Source organism: Urocampus carinirostris, chromosome 3 (genome assembly GCF_059441175.1).
Source record: "Urocampus carinirostris isolate Australia breed hairy pipefish chromosome 3, RoL_Ucar_1.0, whole genome shotgun sequence".
Taxonomy (NCBI): Eukaryota; Metazoa; Chordata; class Actinopteri; order Syngnathiformes; family Syngnathidae; genus Urocampus; species Urocampus carinirostris.
The window spans coordinates 1,036,899-1,056,355 of NC_142351.1; the positions used below are offsets into that span (position 1 = coordinate 1,036,899).

Sequence of the window (19,457 nt, forward strand, 5' to 3'; positions counted from 1 at the left end):
ACAAGAGTGGGCTTAAACAGTCCCCTTGCCGGACTCTTCTTTTGATAGATAGATAGATAGATAGATACTTTCTTCATCCCCGTAGGGAAATTCACACTTCCAGCAGTCTACCCTGTTGTTTATTAACAGATGAACATGATGCCCTAGGGCTGCTTGTAGCGGAGCAGATGACGTCACACGCTAGTCCAAAAGTTCGACATCCCTCTGGCAGATGGAAATTGCGCCCAGGGATACGCCACCTCGTGTTAGCGGGTTCACCTCCTTTCGTGTCTCTCTATTGCGGCGCTGAAGCCGGATAGCTCCGGGTGGCTACACCTTAGCGTCCGGGATGCTAAACGTTAGCCAGGTTTCCGCAAAACACAGCAACTCTACTCCCTGTGCGCTTCGATGTTTTTCACCAGCACAGCCAGTTTGTCGGTCTTATTTGGTAGAGAGTTCACATTTCCCATGATTACGGACGGTACCGAAGACTTATAACGCCGCAAGCTGCTTAGCTAGCTCCGGCTCTTCTTCCACAATAGGCCCCCTCATCACGCCGGCACGAGAATTCTTCAGGGCAAGGAGTCGATTCCACAAATAAACACGTTTTTGGGCGCTAAAACCCATGTCCATAGGATAGAAAGTACCGTATTTTCCGCACTATAAGGCGCACCTAAAAGGCTTAATTATTTTCAAAAGCTGACCATGCGCCTTATAATACAGTACGTCTTATTTATGGATCAACATTAAATCACAAGGTCTCGTAACTTACGCAACAGCCGCCGACTCGATTTTCCCCCGAAGGCGAAGTCGTCCGCAGTGTATGCTGGGATTTATATACCGGCGTTTCATTGGCTAACCAATGTGTCAATCATCATTTGACTCGATCACTATTGGCTGAAGTTATTCGGAGCCTCGGATTGGCTAGAGGGCCAAAACAAACCCTGCAATTGGCTGAAAAAGATGTATCAATCATCCGTTGAATCGATCGTTATTGGCTGAAGTCATTCAGAGCCTCGGATTGGCTAGATGGCCAAAACAAACCCTGCAATTGGCCAAATTTAGCAATGGCGTAGCAAGCTTGCTAAACTACGCCATAAAGAAACATGTTTCATTAGTTTGTATTTGTAAATATTTGACCCTCCTGGATTTACTTCACTCACGGTTGTAAGAAGACCATGATTGCGTAGCATTGTTGAACGTGAAAACTTAAGTGAGTTATGCGGCTTTCTATTTTCCCGGTATCTTGTTTTAGTACGATCTTGATGTTGCTGTGATGAGTTGAGTGAATTCAACTCAATTCCAAGTGTTTATTGTCATATGCACAGTAAAGTTGCGAGCGAAAAAGAAAATGGAAACTAAGGAATGGTTGGCATTCCTTGAATCCCAAGACTTGAACCTTCCGAATGATATTTTGAGTGACATCGTACGGACACCGCATCCGCACGTGTCTACGACACGTATTTGCTTCTTTGCAAGCCTTGGGAATGTCAAGGGGGTAATCAGTTGGACTGAACCATCTGACTGTTTTGTCCACGTTCCCGTTGTCGCGCCTTATCATCCGGTGCGCCTTATCTATGGAAGATATAGGACCAAAAACTATTATTTGGGCGTGCGCCCTATAGTCACAAAAAGTGAGCGATAACAGGGGAGCTGCTGGAAAGGCTCGGTGGCGGCGCCGCTTTGATTCGAAGAAATCGGAGCCGTTTACTCTAAGCCGAGATTTAGGATTTTTATCGCTTATTTTCACCCGTTCTACAAATATTTGAGGGAAGCCAAAAGCTATAAGTGTTTGCTTGTAAGAAGCTCGGTTTCACCCTATGGAAAGCTTTTTGTGCATCCAAGCTCCGTAACATCGAGGGTTGGCTCTCGGATTTTGTGCTCGGAATTATGTTTAGTATCCTGCTGATATTGTTTGCGCCCCGTCTTCCCGGAATAAACCCCGTTTGATCCATTTTTAATTCATTAAGCTATACATTTCTGCATTCTTTTTGCCAGTATGCTTGTGAGAAATTTGAGATGGTTCGAAAGTAAAGTAAGTGGTCTCTAGCTTTCACACGAATTTGGGTCTTTTCCTTCTTTCTGCAAGACTGTTACGATGGCTTCCGATTTGGGGGGATCTCCTTTTGTTGGCGCATAGTTAAATACTTTATGCAGTACCGCTGTTAATTCTTCCTTAAAGCTTTTGGAGAACACCCCCGGGAATCCATCCCTTCCTGGGCTATGGATTCTTCTGGTCTCGTTGTTGGCTCCTCCGTGTTAGCATGTAGCTCCTCCACGCCTTCCAGCCTCCGCTCCAGCGACAAAGTGCGCTCCAGAAGTTCTTCTTTTTCAAGTCTTGCCACGGCAATCTTGTTCCCACCGGCTGCTTCGGTGTGTTCTCGCCTTCATTTAGGGATTTGGCGGAGGATGGCCGAGTGGCGTCCCTCGTCGACAGATGACATTCCTTCTGCTCCCTCGGTCTTTTTCTCCTTAGCGCCCGTTTCCTCAACAAGTCTCCCCTCCTTGACCGTGTTTTGTTGCAGTGTTTTTCTTTGATATGAGCCACAAATTGTAGCCTTTCTCTCTTTCTCCTTGTATGTATTACATTTGTCTTTGGTGGTTTTTGCCCGAGCGACTTTCCTTGCTGCCGTCTACCTCGTAGCGCCGCCGGAAGTCCCTCCGGCCCCTTTTTATCCTCTAAAAACGAGCATTTCATTCCCAGGGGCCTAATACTTACTGATCAGCCGCGCCTTAGCCTTTAGAATTTTTTTCACGTTTTGGCACTCGGGGACAATGCTTCCGAACGAGTTGAGGGCAATACAAATACACGTGACTTGTGTCTTGCAGACGTCAACCGAGAATATCTTGCTACTGCGCGGCAGGAACCAGAGTTGCCTGCCGTTAAAATTGAGGAGGATCTGAAGCCTTATCACGTTAAGCAAAAGACAGAGGATGGGGAGCCTGTTGAGGAAGAGGACGATGTTCCAGTCTTGCGAGTGACCGGGGTCCGTTCAACCGCCGAAGATCAAGGTCAACCTGAAGATAACGGTCGGAAGGGGCTTCTAAGCATCAGCTCCCGTCAACACTTGGAAACGGAAGACGACGACACGTCCCGTTCCGCAAACGCTGAAGGTGGTAAAACATGTTCGCAGTGTGGGAAAACCTTTCGAAGCAAGTATTATATGAAGTTGCATATGAAATTCCATGCTGGGGAAAAGCCTTTTTCTTGCTCAGTTTGCGGTCAAAGATTCACTTTAAGCGGACAATTAAAAAGACACTCCAGAACCCACACTGGCGAGAAGCCTTTTTCCTGCTCAATTTGTGGTAAAAAATTCACCCTGAATGGGCACTTAAAAATACACACAAGAACCCACACTGGCGAGAAGCCTTTTTCTTGCTCAGTTTGTGGTCAAAAATTCGCCAGAAATGGACACTTGAAAACTCACCAACTAACCCACACTGGCAAAAAGCCTTTTGCCTGCTCAATTTGCGGTCAAAGATTCACCCAAAATGGGCACTTAAAAATACACACTAGAACCCACACTGGTGAAAAGCCTTTTTCTTGTTCAGTTTGCGGTCAAATATTTGCCCAAAATGGACACTTGAAAATGCACCAACTAACCCACACTGGCAAAAAGCCTTTTGCCTGCTCAATTTGCGGTCAAAGATTCGCCCGGAATGGGCACTTAAAAATACACACTAGAACCCACACTGACAAGAAGCCTTTTTCTTGCTCAGTTTGTGAAAAAGGATTCACTACAAGTGGAAACTTAAAAAGTCACACAAGAACCCACACTGGCGAGAAGCCTTTTTCCTGCTCAGTTTGTGATAAACGATTTGCCCAGAGTGGGGACTTAAAAAAACATTCCAGAACCCACACTGGCGAGAAGCCTTTTGCTTGCTCAGTTTGTGGTCAAAGATTCACCGAAAGTGCGAGCTTAAAAAACCACATTAGAACCCACACTGGCGAGAAGCCTTTTTCCTGCTCAGTTTGCGGTCAAAGATTCACCCAAAATGGGCACTTAAAAATACACACTAGAACCCACACTGGCAAAAAGCCTTTTTCTTGTTTAGTTTGTGGTAAACGATTTGCCCAGAGTGGGGACTTAAAAGTACATACTAGAACCCACACTGGCGAGAAGCCTTTTTCCTGCTCAATTTGCGGTCAAAGATTCACCCAAAATGGGCACTTAAAAATACACACTAGAACCCACACTGGCAAAAAGCCTTTGACCTGTTGACATTGTGGTGAAAAAAAAAATATCCATATTGTCAAGTCAACTCATTTCTATTTGTGTAGCCCTTAATCACAAGAGTCCGCCGCCAAAAAGAGATGGGAACCTTTATTTCTTCATCTATCTGTTTGGATATGTGCTGCTTCTCACACACTCCTCACCTGAGGGACTTTTTTGTTCTCCAAAGCACACAAAAAGGGTTATTGCGACAACCTCCTTGGTGTTTTGGGCAAATATCCCATCTTGGCACGCTTGTAAAAAATCCCTGATCTTTGAAATGAATCTATTATCTTCAAACCGGGTTCATTGATCGGTACTATTAACCTGTTGCATCATTTCTTCCACCTTCCAACCCTGAGCGCTTGTGTCAACAATGTGCTTTATTCTTTCGTTTGATTCCATTTTCTTTGTCCTGTGAATAAAACGTAGTTTCATCAAATCAGACTGCCTGCATGATTTGTGGGTCGATCAATCATTATCCATATCAACAAACTACAAAATCGATCGATTAACGTTGAAAATACATTGTGTTTAAAATTGCACCCTTCACGATAAACGCTAGACACAGGCTTTTTCGAATAAATTCGTGTCGGAAACCGGGAGCACCACAGAAAAGGGACTTGGATTTTCCTGGACCGAGATGAAGTCTAGACTGGAAATCACCATGACCACGTTGTAAGACAACATTAAACTGAAATATGAACTATTCTAAGTATATACAAGACGTGACCCATCAGTGGCCCAATTTGTTCCCCCTTTAACAATCAAAACTAATAATGTTCAATTTAGTTTGATGCTTCAACCTTTGGCATTCAAAATATCAAGATTTCATAGTATATTCATCCCTGAAACTCTCAATCTGACGTCGCCAACCAAGGACATGGTCTTGCAGCCATGAAGTTCCACCAGAGTACGTAACGTCCTGAAAAGGTTTACTCCAAAACACACCGTAATGGATTGAAAAAAAAACAGTCGAAAGGTATCTCTACCTTTTCAGCCAATCGCGGCTTGGCTTGTCGGTCCTCAGCCCGCGTCAGCCTATCCCGGTCCGTATTGCTAAAATCGACAACGCCTCTTTTATTTGCCAAGAACTCTAGCCAATGGTGACCGCTTCAAATGATAATCGACGCATTGCTCGGCCAATAAAATTCGAAAAAAGTCGAAGATGTTTCGATTGTATTGAAAGAAACCCTGAAATAAGTGTCGCCACCAGTGATATATTTTACGCCCCGTTTTTACGCGCACGTATGGAGAATCGGGATGGACGCGGGACGATCATTCAAGCGGTCAAAATTCTCGCAATGTCCGAGAAAAATTGGCACGAATAAAATACACATTTGCAGAGATTTTCGAACTGTAAACCGGTCTTCTCCAAATAGCCACTTTTGGAAACACCCTAACATACCCGTAGAAACATGTCTTTTGAAGTTTAGGATCCAATTTTTCACTGAACCAGGTAAGGCTTCAAGCTATTGTCTCACCTGTTAGGACACCCACGCTACACTCATTTGCGGGCATTTGATTGCAAAAACAAATTCAGGCGAGAAAAAAACCTTTCTATATCTGTGTGTTCCAATTTGGATGATTTAATGTGAGTAGAACTTGCAATGGGCACAAAATGTTATGTACATATACATTGAAGGATTTTATAGTTCATACGATTAAATACAAGTTACATTTATCGAGTTGGGGCGGCAGTAGCTCAGATAGATAGATAGATAGATAGATACTTTGTTCACCCGCTTTGGGAAATTCACATTTCCAGCAGCATCCCTGAGCTGAGAACCATCGAAAATAACACGGGAGCTGCTGGACTGGCTGCCATTCGTGACGGCGCCGGAAAAAAAGATTCAATTTGAATCATGTACAAACAAACAAACAAAATATTTATGGAGGTAGGGCGATCGTTTGAGGATAAAGGGATCTCAGTTCGAATCCCGGCTCGTCCGTGTTACATGTCAAAGTGTCCTCGGGTAAGACACTGAACCACTAATACCCCCAATAAGCAGATTAGCGCCCTACATGGCTGCACAGATCACGGCCGCTAATGTGAAGCACAATGTGAAGCGCTTTGGGAAGTCATTGACTTGAAAAGCGCTATATATAAATGCAGATCATTTCATTTCAATAGTTGTACGCACTACTCCTCTTTTTTCACCTGTAGCAACTTTGCTGCTTGCACCAACCTTCTTCCGAGGCATCATTAGGGCTTAAAACACTCCCTTCACCACTTTTGAAAAACGAAAGCAGAGGAGTGCGCGTTGCCGAACAGTTCTTCAGGAGGGGTGGGGGCAATCTACACTTGTACGCCGCTCAAAGTCGCCCCTAGCGTACCGGCGTCGGAACTCCGATTTTTGGAACGAAAGGCCGAGCAAGAATTTCTCCAAATTTTTGGTCGAGAACCGATTTGTTTGAACTGAGAGGCGTTCGAAAGCCCAGCTTCCATTGTATACGTATATATATATATATATATATATATAATACACCGTAAATTCCGGACTATAGAGCGCACCTGATTATAAGCTGCACCCACCAAATTTTGGGAGGAAAATCGATTTTGTACTTATACAGGCCGCACCTGTATATCAACAGCACGCGCCCACATCAAAAGATGCAACACAGTCACAAAACTAGCCCAAACCCCGGCTTTGAGTCTCGCGATTGAAGCTGAATATAAAGTATACAGTCCAAAAACCACAGCCGGCAAAATGAACAGTTAAGTGTGAGGTGCTGTTTAATGTTTACTGTGAGAAGGAAAATTTAGGCTTCAGCAGTCGCAGTATCCGCCCTAACACGGTATTAGCCTTAAAAGAATTATTACCTACGGTAGCTGCAGCCTCCCCTTCGTATACTGGGTCTGTTGACTCACTTACAAACAACTTCAATACTGCTTTGGTTAATGTTCTTGATTCTGTGGCGTCCCCAAAGTATAAATTCCGACCCAAGAAGAATACACCTTGGTTTGCTGAAGAAACCAGGTTACTCAAACAAGGTTGCAGAAAACTTGAACGAAAAGCTGGAGGTCTTCCAACTTGCCTGGTGTGACAGCTTGCTGAAATATAAAGTAGCTCTTGCCTCAGCTAAAACATCGTTTTAGTTTAAGATTATTGTTATACATGAGAATAATCCGAAATTTTGCTCATGATTTATGGAGTATTTTAATAAAAAGATTCAGCTCATCAGGAATGAAATCTTAAATGAAAGCCCTTCAACTTTGTCCTACCTTAAAGATGTGGAGGTGTTAGGTAAGGACAGTGTCGGCGGTTGTCCGCTTTCAATGATTTGTCCCTTGATAGTCTAACACAGATGGTCAGTAGGGCCAAACAAACTACGTGCCTGCTCGATCCGTTTCCAACGTCACTGGTGAAGGATCAGTTTGGGATCTTAGGACCATCAGTTTTAAATATTATTAATATATCGCTATCCTCGGGTATTGTTCCAGTAGCCTTCAAGTCTGCCGTCATTAAACAATCGCTTAAGCGACATAACCTTGACCCGGAAAGCCTGGGTAATTATAAGCCAGCGACAAATCTGCCATTATTTGCAAAATGACTCGAAAAGTTCATTGCGCAGCAGCTAAATGACTTCATGTCAGTAAAAAACCTCTTTGAAACTGTCCAGTCAGCATTTAGGGCAAAACATTCTACTGAGACAGCCCTTGATAAAGGAACCAATGATCTCCTTTTAACAATAGATTCTGGTGCCTCATCAATGTTACTGCTGCTGGATCTCAGCGCTGTTTTTGATACGGTCGACCACAACATATTATTGATTCGTCTAGAACGCGTTGGTATCTCAGGAACTGTACTCTCGTGGTTTAGGTCCTACCTGTCAGACAGGATGCAATGTGTTAACTATGGCAATCTGACCTCTAAACAATCTAATGTCCCCTGTGGTGTTCCTCAAGGCTCTGTACTTGGCCCCCTTCTTTTTAGTATTTTTATGCTTCCGCTTGGTGACATTATCCGCAAGTATCATATTAGTTTCCATTGCTATGCAGATGACACTCAACGGATTGTGCCACTGGAGACAACTGGACAGTTACGTTGTAGAAATCTGGAGGCTTGCTTTACTGATATTCAAATATGGATGTCACTTCATTTTTTTACGCCTTAAGCCAGAAAAAACTGAAATGTTGATTATTGGTCCAGCTCAATGTCGACAGTTGTTTTCAAAAACTACCCGCAACCTAGACAAATGTGACTCAGTCAAAAATTTAGGTGTTATATTTGATCCTAATCTGATGTTCAGTTACATGTGAAAAATATGACTTCGAGTAGCTTTTCTTCCACCTCCTTAATATTGCAAAGATGCTGTCTCAATCAGATTCACGGGTTTATGATTTCTCGGCTCGATGACTGTTATGTATCGCTTTCTGGTCTCTCGAAGTCTGGCATCAAAAGATTGCAGCTGGTTCAGAATGCGGCAGCTCTCGACTAAGACCAAAAAGTTTGAGCATATTACTCCTGTATTGGCCAACCTGCAATGGCTCCCAGTCCGTTTGAGATGTGACCTTAAGGTTCTCTTATTAACATAGAAATGTTTGCATGGATTTGCGCCCTCTTATCTCTGTATTATCTCTGTGATTTGATTCCCCCCTATGTTCCTATATGGAACCTCTGCTCTGAAAATGCCGGTCTAGCAATGATGACTCCGAGAGCCAAAAAGAAGTCTGCTGGCTGGATAGCGTTGGTCTTTTCGGATGAAATGAGTTGAATTGATTGACAAGATTATCCAATTGCTACTTATTTAGAAACAAAGAGAAATGTTGTTCAAAATATTTCATAGGATTTACCCCATATACCAGCTCAGTAGCCTAGATGGTAAGGCGCCCGCTTTGAGACTGGGAGGTCGGTGGTTCGCGCCTCGGCCGAGTCATTCCTAAGACTTAAAAAGTGGTCGGCGGCGCCCTCTGTTGGCTGCGACTGCATCGGCTCGCTACAACGGGTCAGGTGTAATCGACATTTCGTTCTGTGTACATTGTTACACATAATGACAATACAAGGAAATTATTATTATTATTATTAATATTATTATTATTATTATCAAATTGCTAATTGCTAACAGGTCTAACAAAGAGATTGTTGTTAAATGTACAATTTGTTCATCTGATCCCGAAATTCTGTAGGAATAATCTTAGAAACTTCGAAAAGTCCGTTTCTGTAGTCTGGGATCTGTGCGCCGAGGACCCCTCCTTTGGCTGCCACCCGGCTTTCTGTGCTCCCGTCTTTGTCCAGGCCGTAGAAAAGAGGACCAGCTTTTCCCTGAAATTTTGACCAAATTTGGTCTTGTTTGTAAGATAATACTCATTTCAATGATCAGGGACTGTTTTCATAGCGTGCCAACATGGGATATTTGCCCAGAACACCAAAGACAGGTTGTTGCATGAACCATGCTTGTGTACCTTTGAGAAAAAGTCCCTCAGGGCAGAGGAGTGTGTGAGAACCAGCACATGGACAACCAGGAAGATAAAAAATAAAGCTTCCTATCTCTTTTGGCGGCGGACTTCACGGGGATTGTTCCCATCCGGACGACAGGGACGGAGAGAAGCACAGGCTCTCTAAGCTTTGTGGCTCTGGTGAGAACAGGCCCCAACCCTTAAGATTTAGGTCGGCCATCTTGTTATTATAATCATTATAATTGTTGAGAAGAGGCAAAATTGTATGCGGACAAGAGATGAAATAGATCATCCATCAAGAAACATGACACAAAAACAAAATGAAATGTTTTTGATTTCACTACCGTTTCGGTTCACAATTTGAACCTTCCGAATGATATTTGGAACGATGCATTTGAGTGACATGGTACAAACAATGTTTCTGTACATGTCTGAGACACGTATTTTCTTCTTTGAAACTTTGGGAATGTTAAGGGGGTAATTGGTTGGACTGAACCATCTGACTGTTTTGTCCACGTTCCCGTTGTAAAGCCTTATCATCCGGTGCGCCTTATCTATGGAAGATATAGGACCAAAAACTATTTTTGGGGGTGCGCCCTATAACCCGGTGCGCCCCGTAGTGCGGAAAATACGGTAAATGCTTCGGGGCGTCGTCCCAGGAAAGGCCTAGACGGGAGGCCAAGCTCTGCCGTTTGTTCCTCTGTTTCTCCAGGTGTTGTTTCTCTCTTCTTTCAGCTCTTTCCAACCTTTTTGCTAAACATTCAAATCGTGAACTTTCATGTACAGGAGCGATGCGTTCCTCGAATTTCAACTTATTAACCGATAGCATTCGGAGTTTTCCATCAAAGCGTTTTGTCCGTTTAGACAAGAAACTTCATGCCAGAAGTATCGGTGTTCCTAGATTGGAACCTTCCCGTTTCGGTAACAAAAAGGGTCATAAAATGACGCTTCAAAGTGTAGAATCGATGATCGAAACAATCAAACTCGTTTATTAAAGTAAAGCGAGCGCATCGAAACGAGGCAAAATTGCGTTCTTGGATTTCAATGATAATATAATCCCACGGACTGAAGCGTCAGCCTCTTTCTTTTACCGTTTCCTAGATTTCTGATTGGAGGATAGAATAAAACACGTGCACCAAAGCGCATTCTGATTGGTTGAGACAGGAATGACATATTTCAATGCAGTGTATAATGTTGGTCGGTCGACGGCGTGCGAGTAAAATAATTGATACATCACAGAAGTTCATTGTTTGAAAATAAATGGGAGTCTTGAGAAAATGACCAGTGGCCTCCAAATTGTAGAGACAAAGTTCCTTTGTCTTGGGAATCTTATGCTCCTGTCCTTGGGCGGTACGGGTCAGCCAAAAGGAGTTCTGTGCACCCGTTTGATAACAGGAAGCCCACCGGTCGCCTCCAAACTGTAGAGACAAAGTTCCTTTGGCTTGGGAAGCTTGTGCTCTTGACCTTGGAGGCGTTCGCTCCGAAAAGCAACTCGAAAACTTAACTGTACAATTATTGAGTCAATATAAATGTATAAAAGTAAAAGTATAGAATATAGTATGAAGGGCAATCTTAGACCATAATTTCCCTTACAGTTGGCAAGGGGGAAGATGGAAGAAATAGAATAGAATAGAATATACCTTTATTGTCATTGTTACAAATGGGCTAACATATTGTGACAACGCAATTGGGCATGACACTCCAGTTTTACACATTCATAGTGAGATATGAGCAAGAAAATAAAGGAACAGAGAAGATAATGTTATAAAACAAGGGGGATAAGGCTATAGTTATAATTGACATGGTATTTACACAAGAAATGTCGGCATGTGGGATGTTACATACAGGGTTGTCGTGATACCGTTGGTATTGTAACGGTTGTGCAATATTGCATTTGATGCAACGGGTTCACAGTACCGATCAATGAACACGGTTTGAAGATAATACACTCATTTCAATGATCGGGGATTGTTTTCATAGCGTGCTAACATGGGATATTTGCCCAAAACACCAAAGACAGGTTTTTGCACTCACCCTTTATGTGTACCTTTGAGAACAAGTCACTCAAGGGAGGAGTGTGTGAGAAGCAGCTCATGGCCTCACAGGAAGATGAAAATAGTTGGGTTCTTAACTCTTTTAGCTGTGGACTTCACGGAGGTTGCTATCATCCGGACGACAGGGACGGAGAGAACCGCGGGCTCCCCAAGCTTTGTTGCTCTGGTGAGAACAGGCCACAACCCTAAAGATCTATGTCGGCCATCTTATTATTATAATTATTGATAACCAGCTCCAGACTTCCTGTGCGGACTTTGCATGTTCTCCCCGTGCTTGCGTGGGTTTCCTCCGGGCACTCCAGTTTCCTCCCACATTCCGAAAACATGCATTTCAGGTGAATTGGCCGCTCCAAATTGTCCCTAGGTGTGAATGAGTTGTCTGTCACCGTGTGCCCTGCGATTGGCTGGCAACCTGTTCAGGGTGTCCCCTGCCCACTGCCCGGGGATGGCTGGGATAAGCTCCAGCCCCCCCCCCCCCCCCCCCCCCCCCCCGACCCTAATGAGGATGGGTGATGCAGCTAATGAAATGAGATTATTGATAAAAGGCAAAAGTTTATGGGGACAAGAGATGAACTAAATCATCTATCAAGAAATATGACAGGTATGCAAATCCTGAATCTTTTGAATCCATATGAAGACTTTGGGGTCACAAATCTTTATGACACAGCTGGAGAGTCTGTTCACTTCCTGTGAATGAATGTAGCTTTTTTGATGTGCTGGCAAAAATGAAAAAAAGGTGAGGGCAAATGGTTTTGTAGCCGTTATGTTCCTATGGACAGCCTGTGTGATACTTAGCCAATTGAATGTTTTTTAAGTTACAACTCTTAGTGAATGTTTGACCACGCTTCTCGTTAGTGTGGGTAAGTGTGTGTTATCTCCAGTCCCCCCTTAAGGTGAATCGTTTTCCTCAAACTGAAGAGGCGGAAGGCTTATCTCCAGAGTGGGTTAGATGGTGTAATTTCAAATGCTCATTTAGGGCAAATTTTTGACCACAAACTGAGCAAGAAAAAAGCTTTTCGCCAGTGTGGGTTTTTTGGTGCATTTTTAAGTTTCCATTCTGTGAGAATCGTTTTCCACAAACTGAGCAGGAAAAAGGCTTCTTCCCAGAGTGGGTTAGTGTGTGTTGTTTTAAGTTCGAAGTTGTAGCGAATCCTCGACCGCAAACTGAGCAGGAAAAAGGCTTCTCCCCAGTGTGGGTTAATGTGTGTCTTTTTAAGTTTGCACTTTTAATGAATTTTTTACCGCAAACTGAGCAAGAAAAAGGCTTCTTCCCTGTGTGGATTAGTGTGTGTTGTTTTAATTGTCCACTTCGGGTGAATTTTTTACCGCAAACTGAGCAGGAAAAAGGCTTCTCGCCAGTGTGGGTTTTAGTGTGTATTTTTAAGTTCCCATTCCGGGTGAATCTTTGACCGCAAATTGAGCAGGAAAAAGGCTTCTCGCCAGTGTGGGTTTTAATGTGGTTCTTTAAGATTCTACTCCTGCTAAATCTCTGACCACAAACTGAGCAGGTGAAAGGCTTCTCGCCGGTGTGGGATATTGTGTGTTTTTTATAGCGCCCTTTCTCTGTGAATGTTTTGCCACAAATTGAGCAGGTGAAAGGCGTCTCCCCAGTGTGGGTTAGTGTGTGTCGTATTAAGACGCAGCGCAAGGTAAATCTTAGACCACAAACTGCGCAAGAAAAGGGCTTCTCCTTAGTGTGGGTTAGTGTGTGTGTTTTTAAGATCCAACGAAAGGTAAATTTTTTACCACAAACTGAGCAGGAAAAAGGCTTCTCGCCAGTGTGGGTTGTGGTGTGTATTTTTAAGTTCTCACTTTTAGTGAATCTTTGACCACAAACTGTGCAGGAAAAAGGCTTCTCCCCGGTGTGGAACAGTCCGTGCTTTTTTAAGCTCTCATTTTTAGAGAATCTTTGACCGCAAACTGAACAGACAAAAGGCTTCTCACCAGTATGTGATCTAATGTGTCTCTTTAAGTTGCTACTTGTAGTGAATCTTTTATCGCAAACTGAGCAGGCAAAAGGCTTTTCGCCAGTGTGGGTTAATGTGTGTATTTTTAACTGACCACTTGTAGTGAATTTTATACCACAAACTGAGCAGGCAAAAGGCTTTTCCCCAGTGTGGTTTCTGGTGTGTATTTTTAAGTGCCCATTTGAAGCGAATCTTTGACCACAAACTGAGCAGGAAAAAGGCTTTTCGCCAGTGTGGGTTCTGGTGTGTATTTTTAAGTTCCCATTCTGTGAGAATTTTTGACCACAAACTGAGCAAGAAAAAGGCTTCTCCCCAGCATGTAATTTCATATGCAACTTCATATAAAACTTGCTTCGAAAGGTTTTCCCACACTGAGAACATGTGTTACCACCTTCCGACTGCGAGTCGTCCTCATCCGTTTCCACGTGTTGACGGGAGCTGATTCTTAGAAGCTCCTGCCGACCGTTATCTTCGGGTTGACCTTGATCTTCGGCGTTTGAACGGACCCCGGTCACGCGCAAGACTGAATAATCGTCCTCCTCCTCAACAGGCTCCCCATCTTCCGTCTCTTGCTTATTAACGTGATAAGGCTTCAGATCTTCCTCCTCAATTTCAACGTCAGGCAACTCTGGTTCCTGCCGCGCAGGAGCAAGATATTCTCGGCCGACGTCTGCAAGACACAAGTCACATTTACAGTGGTACCTCGCTACTCCGCGCTTCCATGTAATAGTTACAAAAAATTACTACTAATAATAATAATATCAATTCAAAAAGTTCAAAAATGAATCATGGAAAATATTCCAATTTAGAAAGGAGATTATTTTACAACATTTGAAAAGAAAACATTCAATTAGAAGGAGTCATTTGAAAACACAAAGAAACGCACGTTTTCGGCCATCGACGCGAGCCGATTGGCCGGCACTCGCCGAATACTCGACTCCCATTGGCCCGTCGGCTACAGTAGACCGCGCTTACCTCCTATACGGTACGCTTCTCGCCATAGCTGGCAGTGAGCTCGCCTTTTTCTCGTGGCGAATTTTCGAGTCTAAAGCTTTTTCGAAACGCTCTTTATCCCTCGGTGCGTCCAGCCGAGCCGAGAAAAAGCCAAAGATGTTCGCCGCCAAGGAAAAAGCGAGTTTATCGGACCAGTCGAAAGCAGGAAGTAGCGATAGCCCGACAATATGGCCCGAACGAATCCATTGTACAAGAGAAGAACGTCCGCAAAACTGCTGCAATCTCTTTCAGGAAAGATGCCAAAAGGCTCGTAAAGAGCCAGAAGAAGAAAATGGAAAATGCAGTGTTGTAGAATTCAACATTGGAGAATTTGTCGGTTCGATAGATAAGTAGATAAGGGAAAATAAACAGAAGCCAGCGTGGAGGGAGAGACTTTTATTGCAACGAAGTTTCTCTCAGAGCTGAAACCGTTACATCACTTTTTGTATCCAATTTAGTCCGACCCAGAAGGCGGTCCGATATCACGTACTACTTAAAGGAATTTTGTTTTTCTCATTCGAGCCGTCCGTTGTATCCTTATAAGGAAACCATCTGCCGAAACCATCTGCCAGAGAACATTTTGTTCTGACTTTTTCACTGACGTCAGTGTCAGTGTATCCGAACTCAGTTTTATTCCACTGACGTCAGTGTATGCACAAATGCAATTCTATTTGCCACAACAGCAGCGCTTATTTGGATCCAAGAAAAAAATCAACCTGGATGAAAACCTAATCCCGGGTTCAAAGTTCAATTTGCTTTGATTAACAAGAATCTCTCTCTCTCACCGTATTCCATATGGTGCACTGTATACAGGGGGGGTGTACTGCAAAGGGTTTTTCTTTTTTGAAGGGGCGTCGCTACTTTGCAGATTTTCACTTTTCGCGAGTGGTTTTGGTCCCCATAAACCGCGATCACCGAGGTCCCACATTTATTTGTATTGCCCTCAATTCGTTCGGAAGCATTGTCCCCGAGTGGCAAAACATAAAAAAAAAATCTAAAGGCTTAAGCGCTGCTGATCAGCAAGTATTTGGCCTCTGGGAATGAAATGGCCACTAGGTGGTAGGAGTGGTTTCGATCCGATCTTTATCAACACTTAGTGCCGCGTTTTGTTCCTGCATTCGCCGCTGTGTTTTGCACAAACATGAGTCACGTTTAGCATTCCGGACGCTAACGTGTAGCCACCCGGAGCTACCTGGAGCTATCCGGCTTCAACGCTGCTAAACAGAGACACGAAAGCCGGGGGGAATCGGAGAGGACTTGCTAACACGAGGTGGTGTATCCCTGGATTTTCACAAAGAAAAGATTTCCATCTGCCGCAGGGATGTCGAACTTTTGGACTAGCAATATGTCATCCGCTCCGCTACAAGCACCCCTAGGGCATCATGTTAATCTGTAATCTAATAAAACAGCGGGGTAGACTGCTGGAAGTGTGAATTTCTCTACGGGGATGAATAAAGTATCTGTCTATCTATCCATCTATCTATTACTTCGTGGGGCGCTGAATAGAAAAGCAAAGATAAGTACATACTGTTAACGCTTCAAATCTTTAGTCTTTTGTAAAAAAAAAAATGACCTGGGCCTTGGTTGGGATGACGTATCCGTAGGACCCTGCCATCACCGTGACGACCCGAATCGTGTGATCACGTCACCCGAGACATCAGGGGCTGAGAATTTTTGCAAAGTTCTTGCATAGGTTTAGTCTTCTTGCAATCAAATGTTCTTTTTCAAGCCAAGTGACCTTGTGTTTATGGAAAGTATTGTTTAGGTGTCAAAAACATAGATATTACAAAAAAGCACCGGGGCAAAACTTCTGCTTGAAATGCATCATTTTGCAAAGAGCCATTTTTCTCAGAAGGTCCACTGTTGGAGCAATCGTTAGAAAATGGGAGAAGCTAAACATGACCATCATTCGGAGAGACCACCTCGTGGGGTCTCAATGATTCTGAGAACGGTGACGAATCTGCCCGGAACTACACGACAGGAGTTGGTCAATGACCTGAAAAGAGCCGGGACCGCCGTTTCCAAGGTTACTGCAGGAAATACACAAAGACGTCATGATTTGAAATCATGCATGGCACCAAAGGTTCCCCTGCTTAAACCAGTACATGTCAAAGCCTGTCTTCAGTTTGCTTATGACCGTTTGGATGATGCGGAGGAGTCACAGGAGAAGGTTTTGAGTTCAGGAGACCAAAATAGTACATTTTGGTCATAATGCTACTAAGCGTCTTTGGAGGAAGAAGAATGAAGAGAACGATCATACCACCATCCCTACTGCGAAAAATGGGGATTATAACATCATGCTTTGGGGTTTTTTGTTTGCTCACGGGACAGGACGAGTGCACTGCATTAAAGAGAGGATGACTGGGGCCGAGTATTGTGAGATTTGGGGGAACAACCTTCTCTCCTCAGTCAAATCGTTGAAGACGGGTCTTCCGACATGACAATGACCCAAAAGCAGCCAGGAAAACCAAGGAATTGCTCTGTAAGAAAAATATCAAGGTTCTCACATGGCCCAGCCCGTCTCCAGACCTGAAACCAATCGAAAATCTTCTGAGGCAGATCAAACTCTATGTTTTTCAGCGACAGCCCAGAAACCTGACTGATCTAGAGAAGATCTGCGTGGAGGAGTGGGCCAAGAAATCTCCGGCAGTGTTTGCAAACCTGGTGAAAGACTACGGCAAACGTTTGACCTCTGTAATAGCCGACCAAGGCTACCGTACCAAATATCAACATTCATTTTCTCTGGTCAGCACGGCGGTGCAGTGGTTAGAGCGTGTGCGGCACAGTTCTGAGGTCATGGGAACGTCCTTCGTGGGTTCATATCCAGCTACTACTGTGCAGAGTTTGTATGTTCTCCCTGTGCACTCCAATTTCCTCCCACATGCCAAAAACATGCATTTCAGGTGAATTGGCCGGTCCAAATTGTCCCTCGGTGTGAATGAGTCGTCTTTCCCCGTGTGCCCTGCGATTGGCTGGCGGCCGGTTCAGGGTGTCCCCTGCCCACTCCCCGGAGATGGCTAGGATGACCCCACGCAATAAGACTTGAACCAGTAACATGCCGAAGACCAAAGAGCCGTCCAAAGACACCGGAGACACAATTGGACACCTCCAGAAGGCCGGAAAGGGCTATAGAGCAATTGAGATTTTCTCAGGTGTTCAAATACTTCTTTTCTTCACTGTATATATTTTGAAAGAATGAGCAGGACAGAAGGCCGGACCTTATTCCAAAGGAAAGTACGGTGGACGTTGACGGCCAAATATCTCGTATTGCGGAAAGTAAAACCACCAACCTGCTCTGTTCAACACAATTCGGAGTATCTTGTAAACAGTTCCTGGACACTCTGGTTCCTGCCTCGCAGTAGGAAGATGGTCTTCACCCATGTCTGCAACACAAATGGCATTTATTTGTGACGCCTTTACACACAGAAACTCACAAAAGGGATGCGCAACAAACCATTGTAACATCAACCTGATCTGAAAGCTACAAAAGGGCAAGGAAACACTCAAAAAGTGTCAGGATGCGGAAAATGAAGAAACCTTGGGAAGGGACCGCACATGGGGTCATCCCCCTTCCAGGATGACCAAGCGGAAATGGATGTTGCAAGGGCCTTAGTACGTAATACACGGTCAACATCAACATTAAATACTAAGGAAGTCATGGAAACATACATACTTTACAAGTACTCTCATAGCCATGATCAAGAAGATCAAAGCCAGCAGAAAAGCTAATGTTGTGACTCATTCATTTGCAGAAACTGTAATCATAAAAACCTCATCATACGGTCCGGCGTGAATGTGGATCTTTGGTGGGACAAGTACACCACGGTTACATATAAAAGCAGAAAAATGAGCAACTCGCCGCAGCATTGGTGCGGACCGCCATGTTGGATCCAATCCAAAGCTCAATTGAAATGGCCATGCACTTTTTGTTTGAAGTCATGTTGGCATTTCGCATTTGTTTTATAATGGAACTACTGAAGTTTTGATTGGACTTGAAAATTTCATTTGATTTCCTACACTTTAGGTTTTGTAGGAGAAGTGAAAATGATAGACCTTCCCCGAGCTGCTTGGAAAAAGCGTCGGGTCGTCGACATTCTCGCTCGCTCTCCTCTTTGGTTCCCCGAAGCTTCTCTTGAAAAGGTTCTTCTTCCCCACTGGAGCACATTCTCTCCGAATTCCAACGAAATATATCTCCAACTCGGCAGTAGAAAGGACCACAAAGTGATACTTGAGTCGAGTTGACGTCGTTTAAAGTCGACTAGAGGAATTTCTTCACATTCTATAGTTCGGCAGCCATGACACCTTCTCCTCGAAACCCCGCCGCAATGGATTGTGGGTACAAGTGGCACGGATCACATGCTGCGTTCAGGAAAATGGGTGTTTCGGGAGATCCCACCAGATACGACCGAAAAGCGTCTCAAAAATGTGGAAAGTCGGGGTTTTCTGACCCCCAACCGGGGAAATGTGATTAAAAAGACACTCAAAGTGGGAGGTCCTATTTGAAAAGTTGGGGTACATAGCCTTTCTCCTGGTCGGAGGTTGGAAAACTCAGTTGTCGTCTTTACAGGGAACGCAGCAACAGAAACACATAGAGGACTAGATAGATCGGCGCAAATTGATCTATCGAAGCTTGGAGTTAAGTGGCCTTTTTTTAAATAATTTTTTGTTGTTTTTTTAGCTCATCATCTGCAAAATAGATGTTAAATGTCAGTCACACGATACCGTTGGATTGTTGGCATTAAGGTTCATTGATTGAGCAAGCACAATTGCAAAAAACATTCCAAACAATCAAATTTCAACTCTGTTACACCGACAGCAAGACACGCACATACAATAACAAATAAAATAA

The 19,457-nt window shown here is 43.9% G+C and overlaps 3 protein-coding genes across 3 annotated transcripts in view; all 3 read right to left on the reverse strand.

The window, feature by feature from the left end:
• The window catches only part of LOC148368215 (uncharacterized), a 359,448-nt gene that overhangs the window by 124,078 nt on the left and 215,913 nt on the right, over positions 1-19,457 (reverse strand). The window lies entirely within an intron of this gene.
• The window catches only part of LOC148368220 (uncharacterized), a 306,344-nt gene that overhangs the window by 56,182 nt on the left and 230,705 nt on the right, over positions 1-19,457 (reverse strand). The window lies entirely within an intron of this gene.
• Positions 12,191-18,911, reverse strand: LOC148368223 (uncharacterized). The gene is made up of 3 exons (XM_088330197.1): positions 18,662-18,911; positions 17,899-17,991; positions 12,191-14,285 (listed from the first exon to the last, which is right to left on the reverse strand). Exons 1-3 carry the CDS (start codon positions 18,771-18,773, stop codon positions 12,556-12,558), a joined length of 1,935 nt encoding a protein of 644 aa, XP_088186323.1. The 5' UTR covers positions 18,774-18,911; the 3' UTR covers positions 12,191-12,555.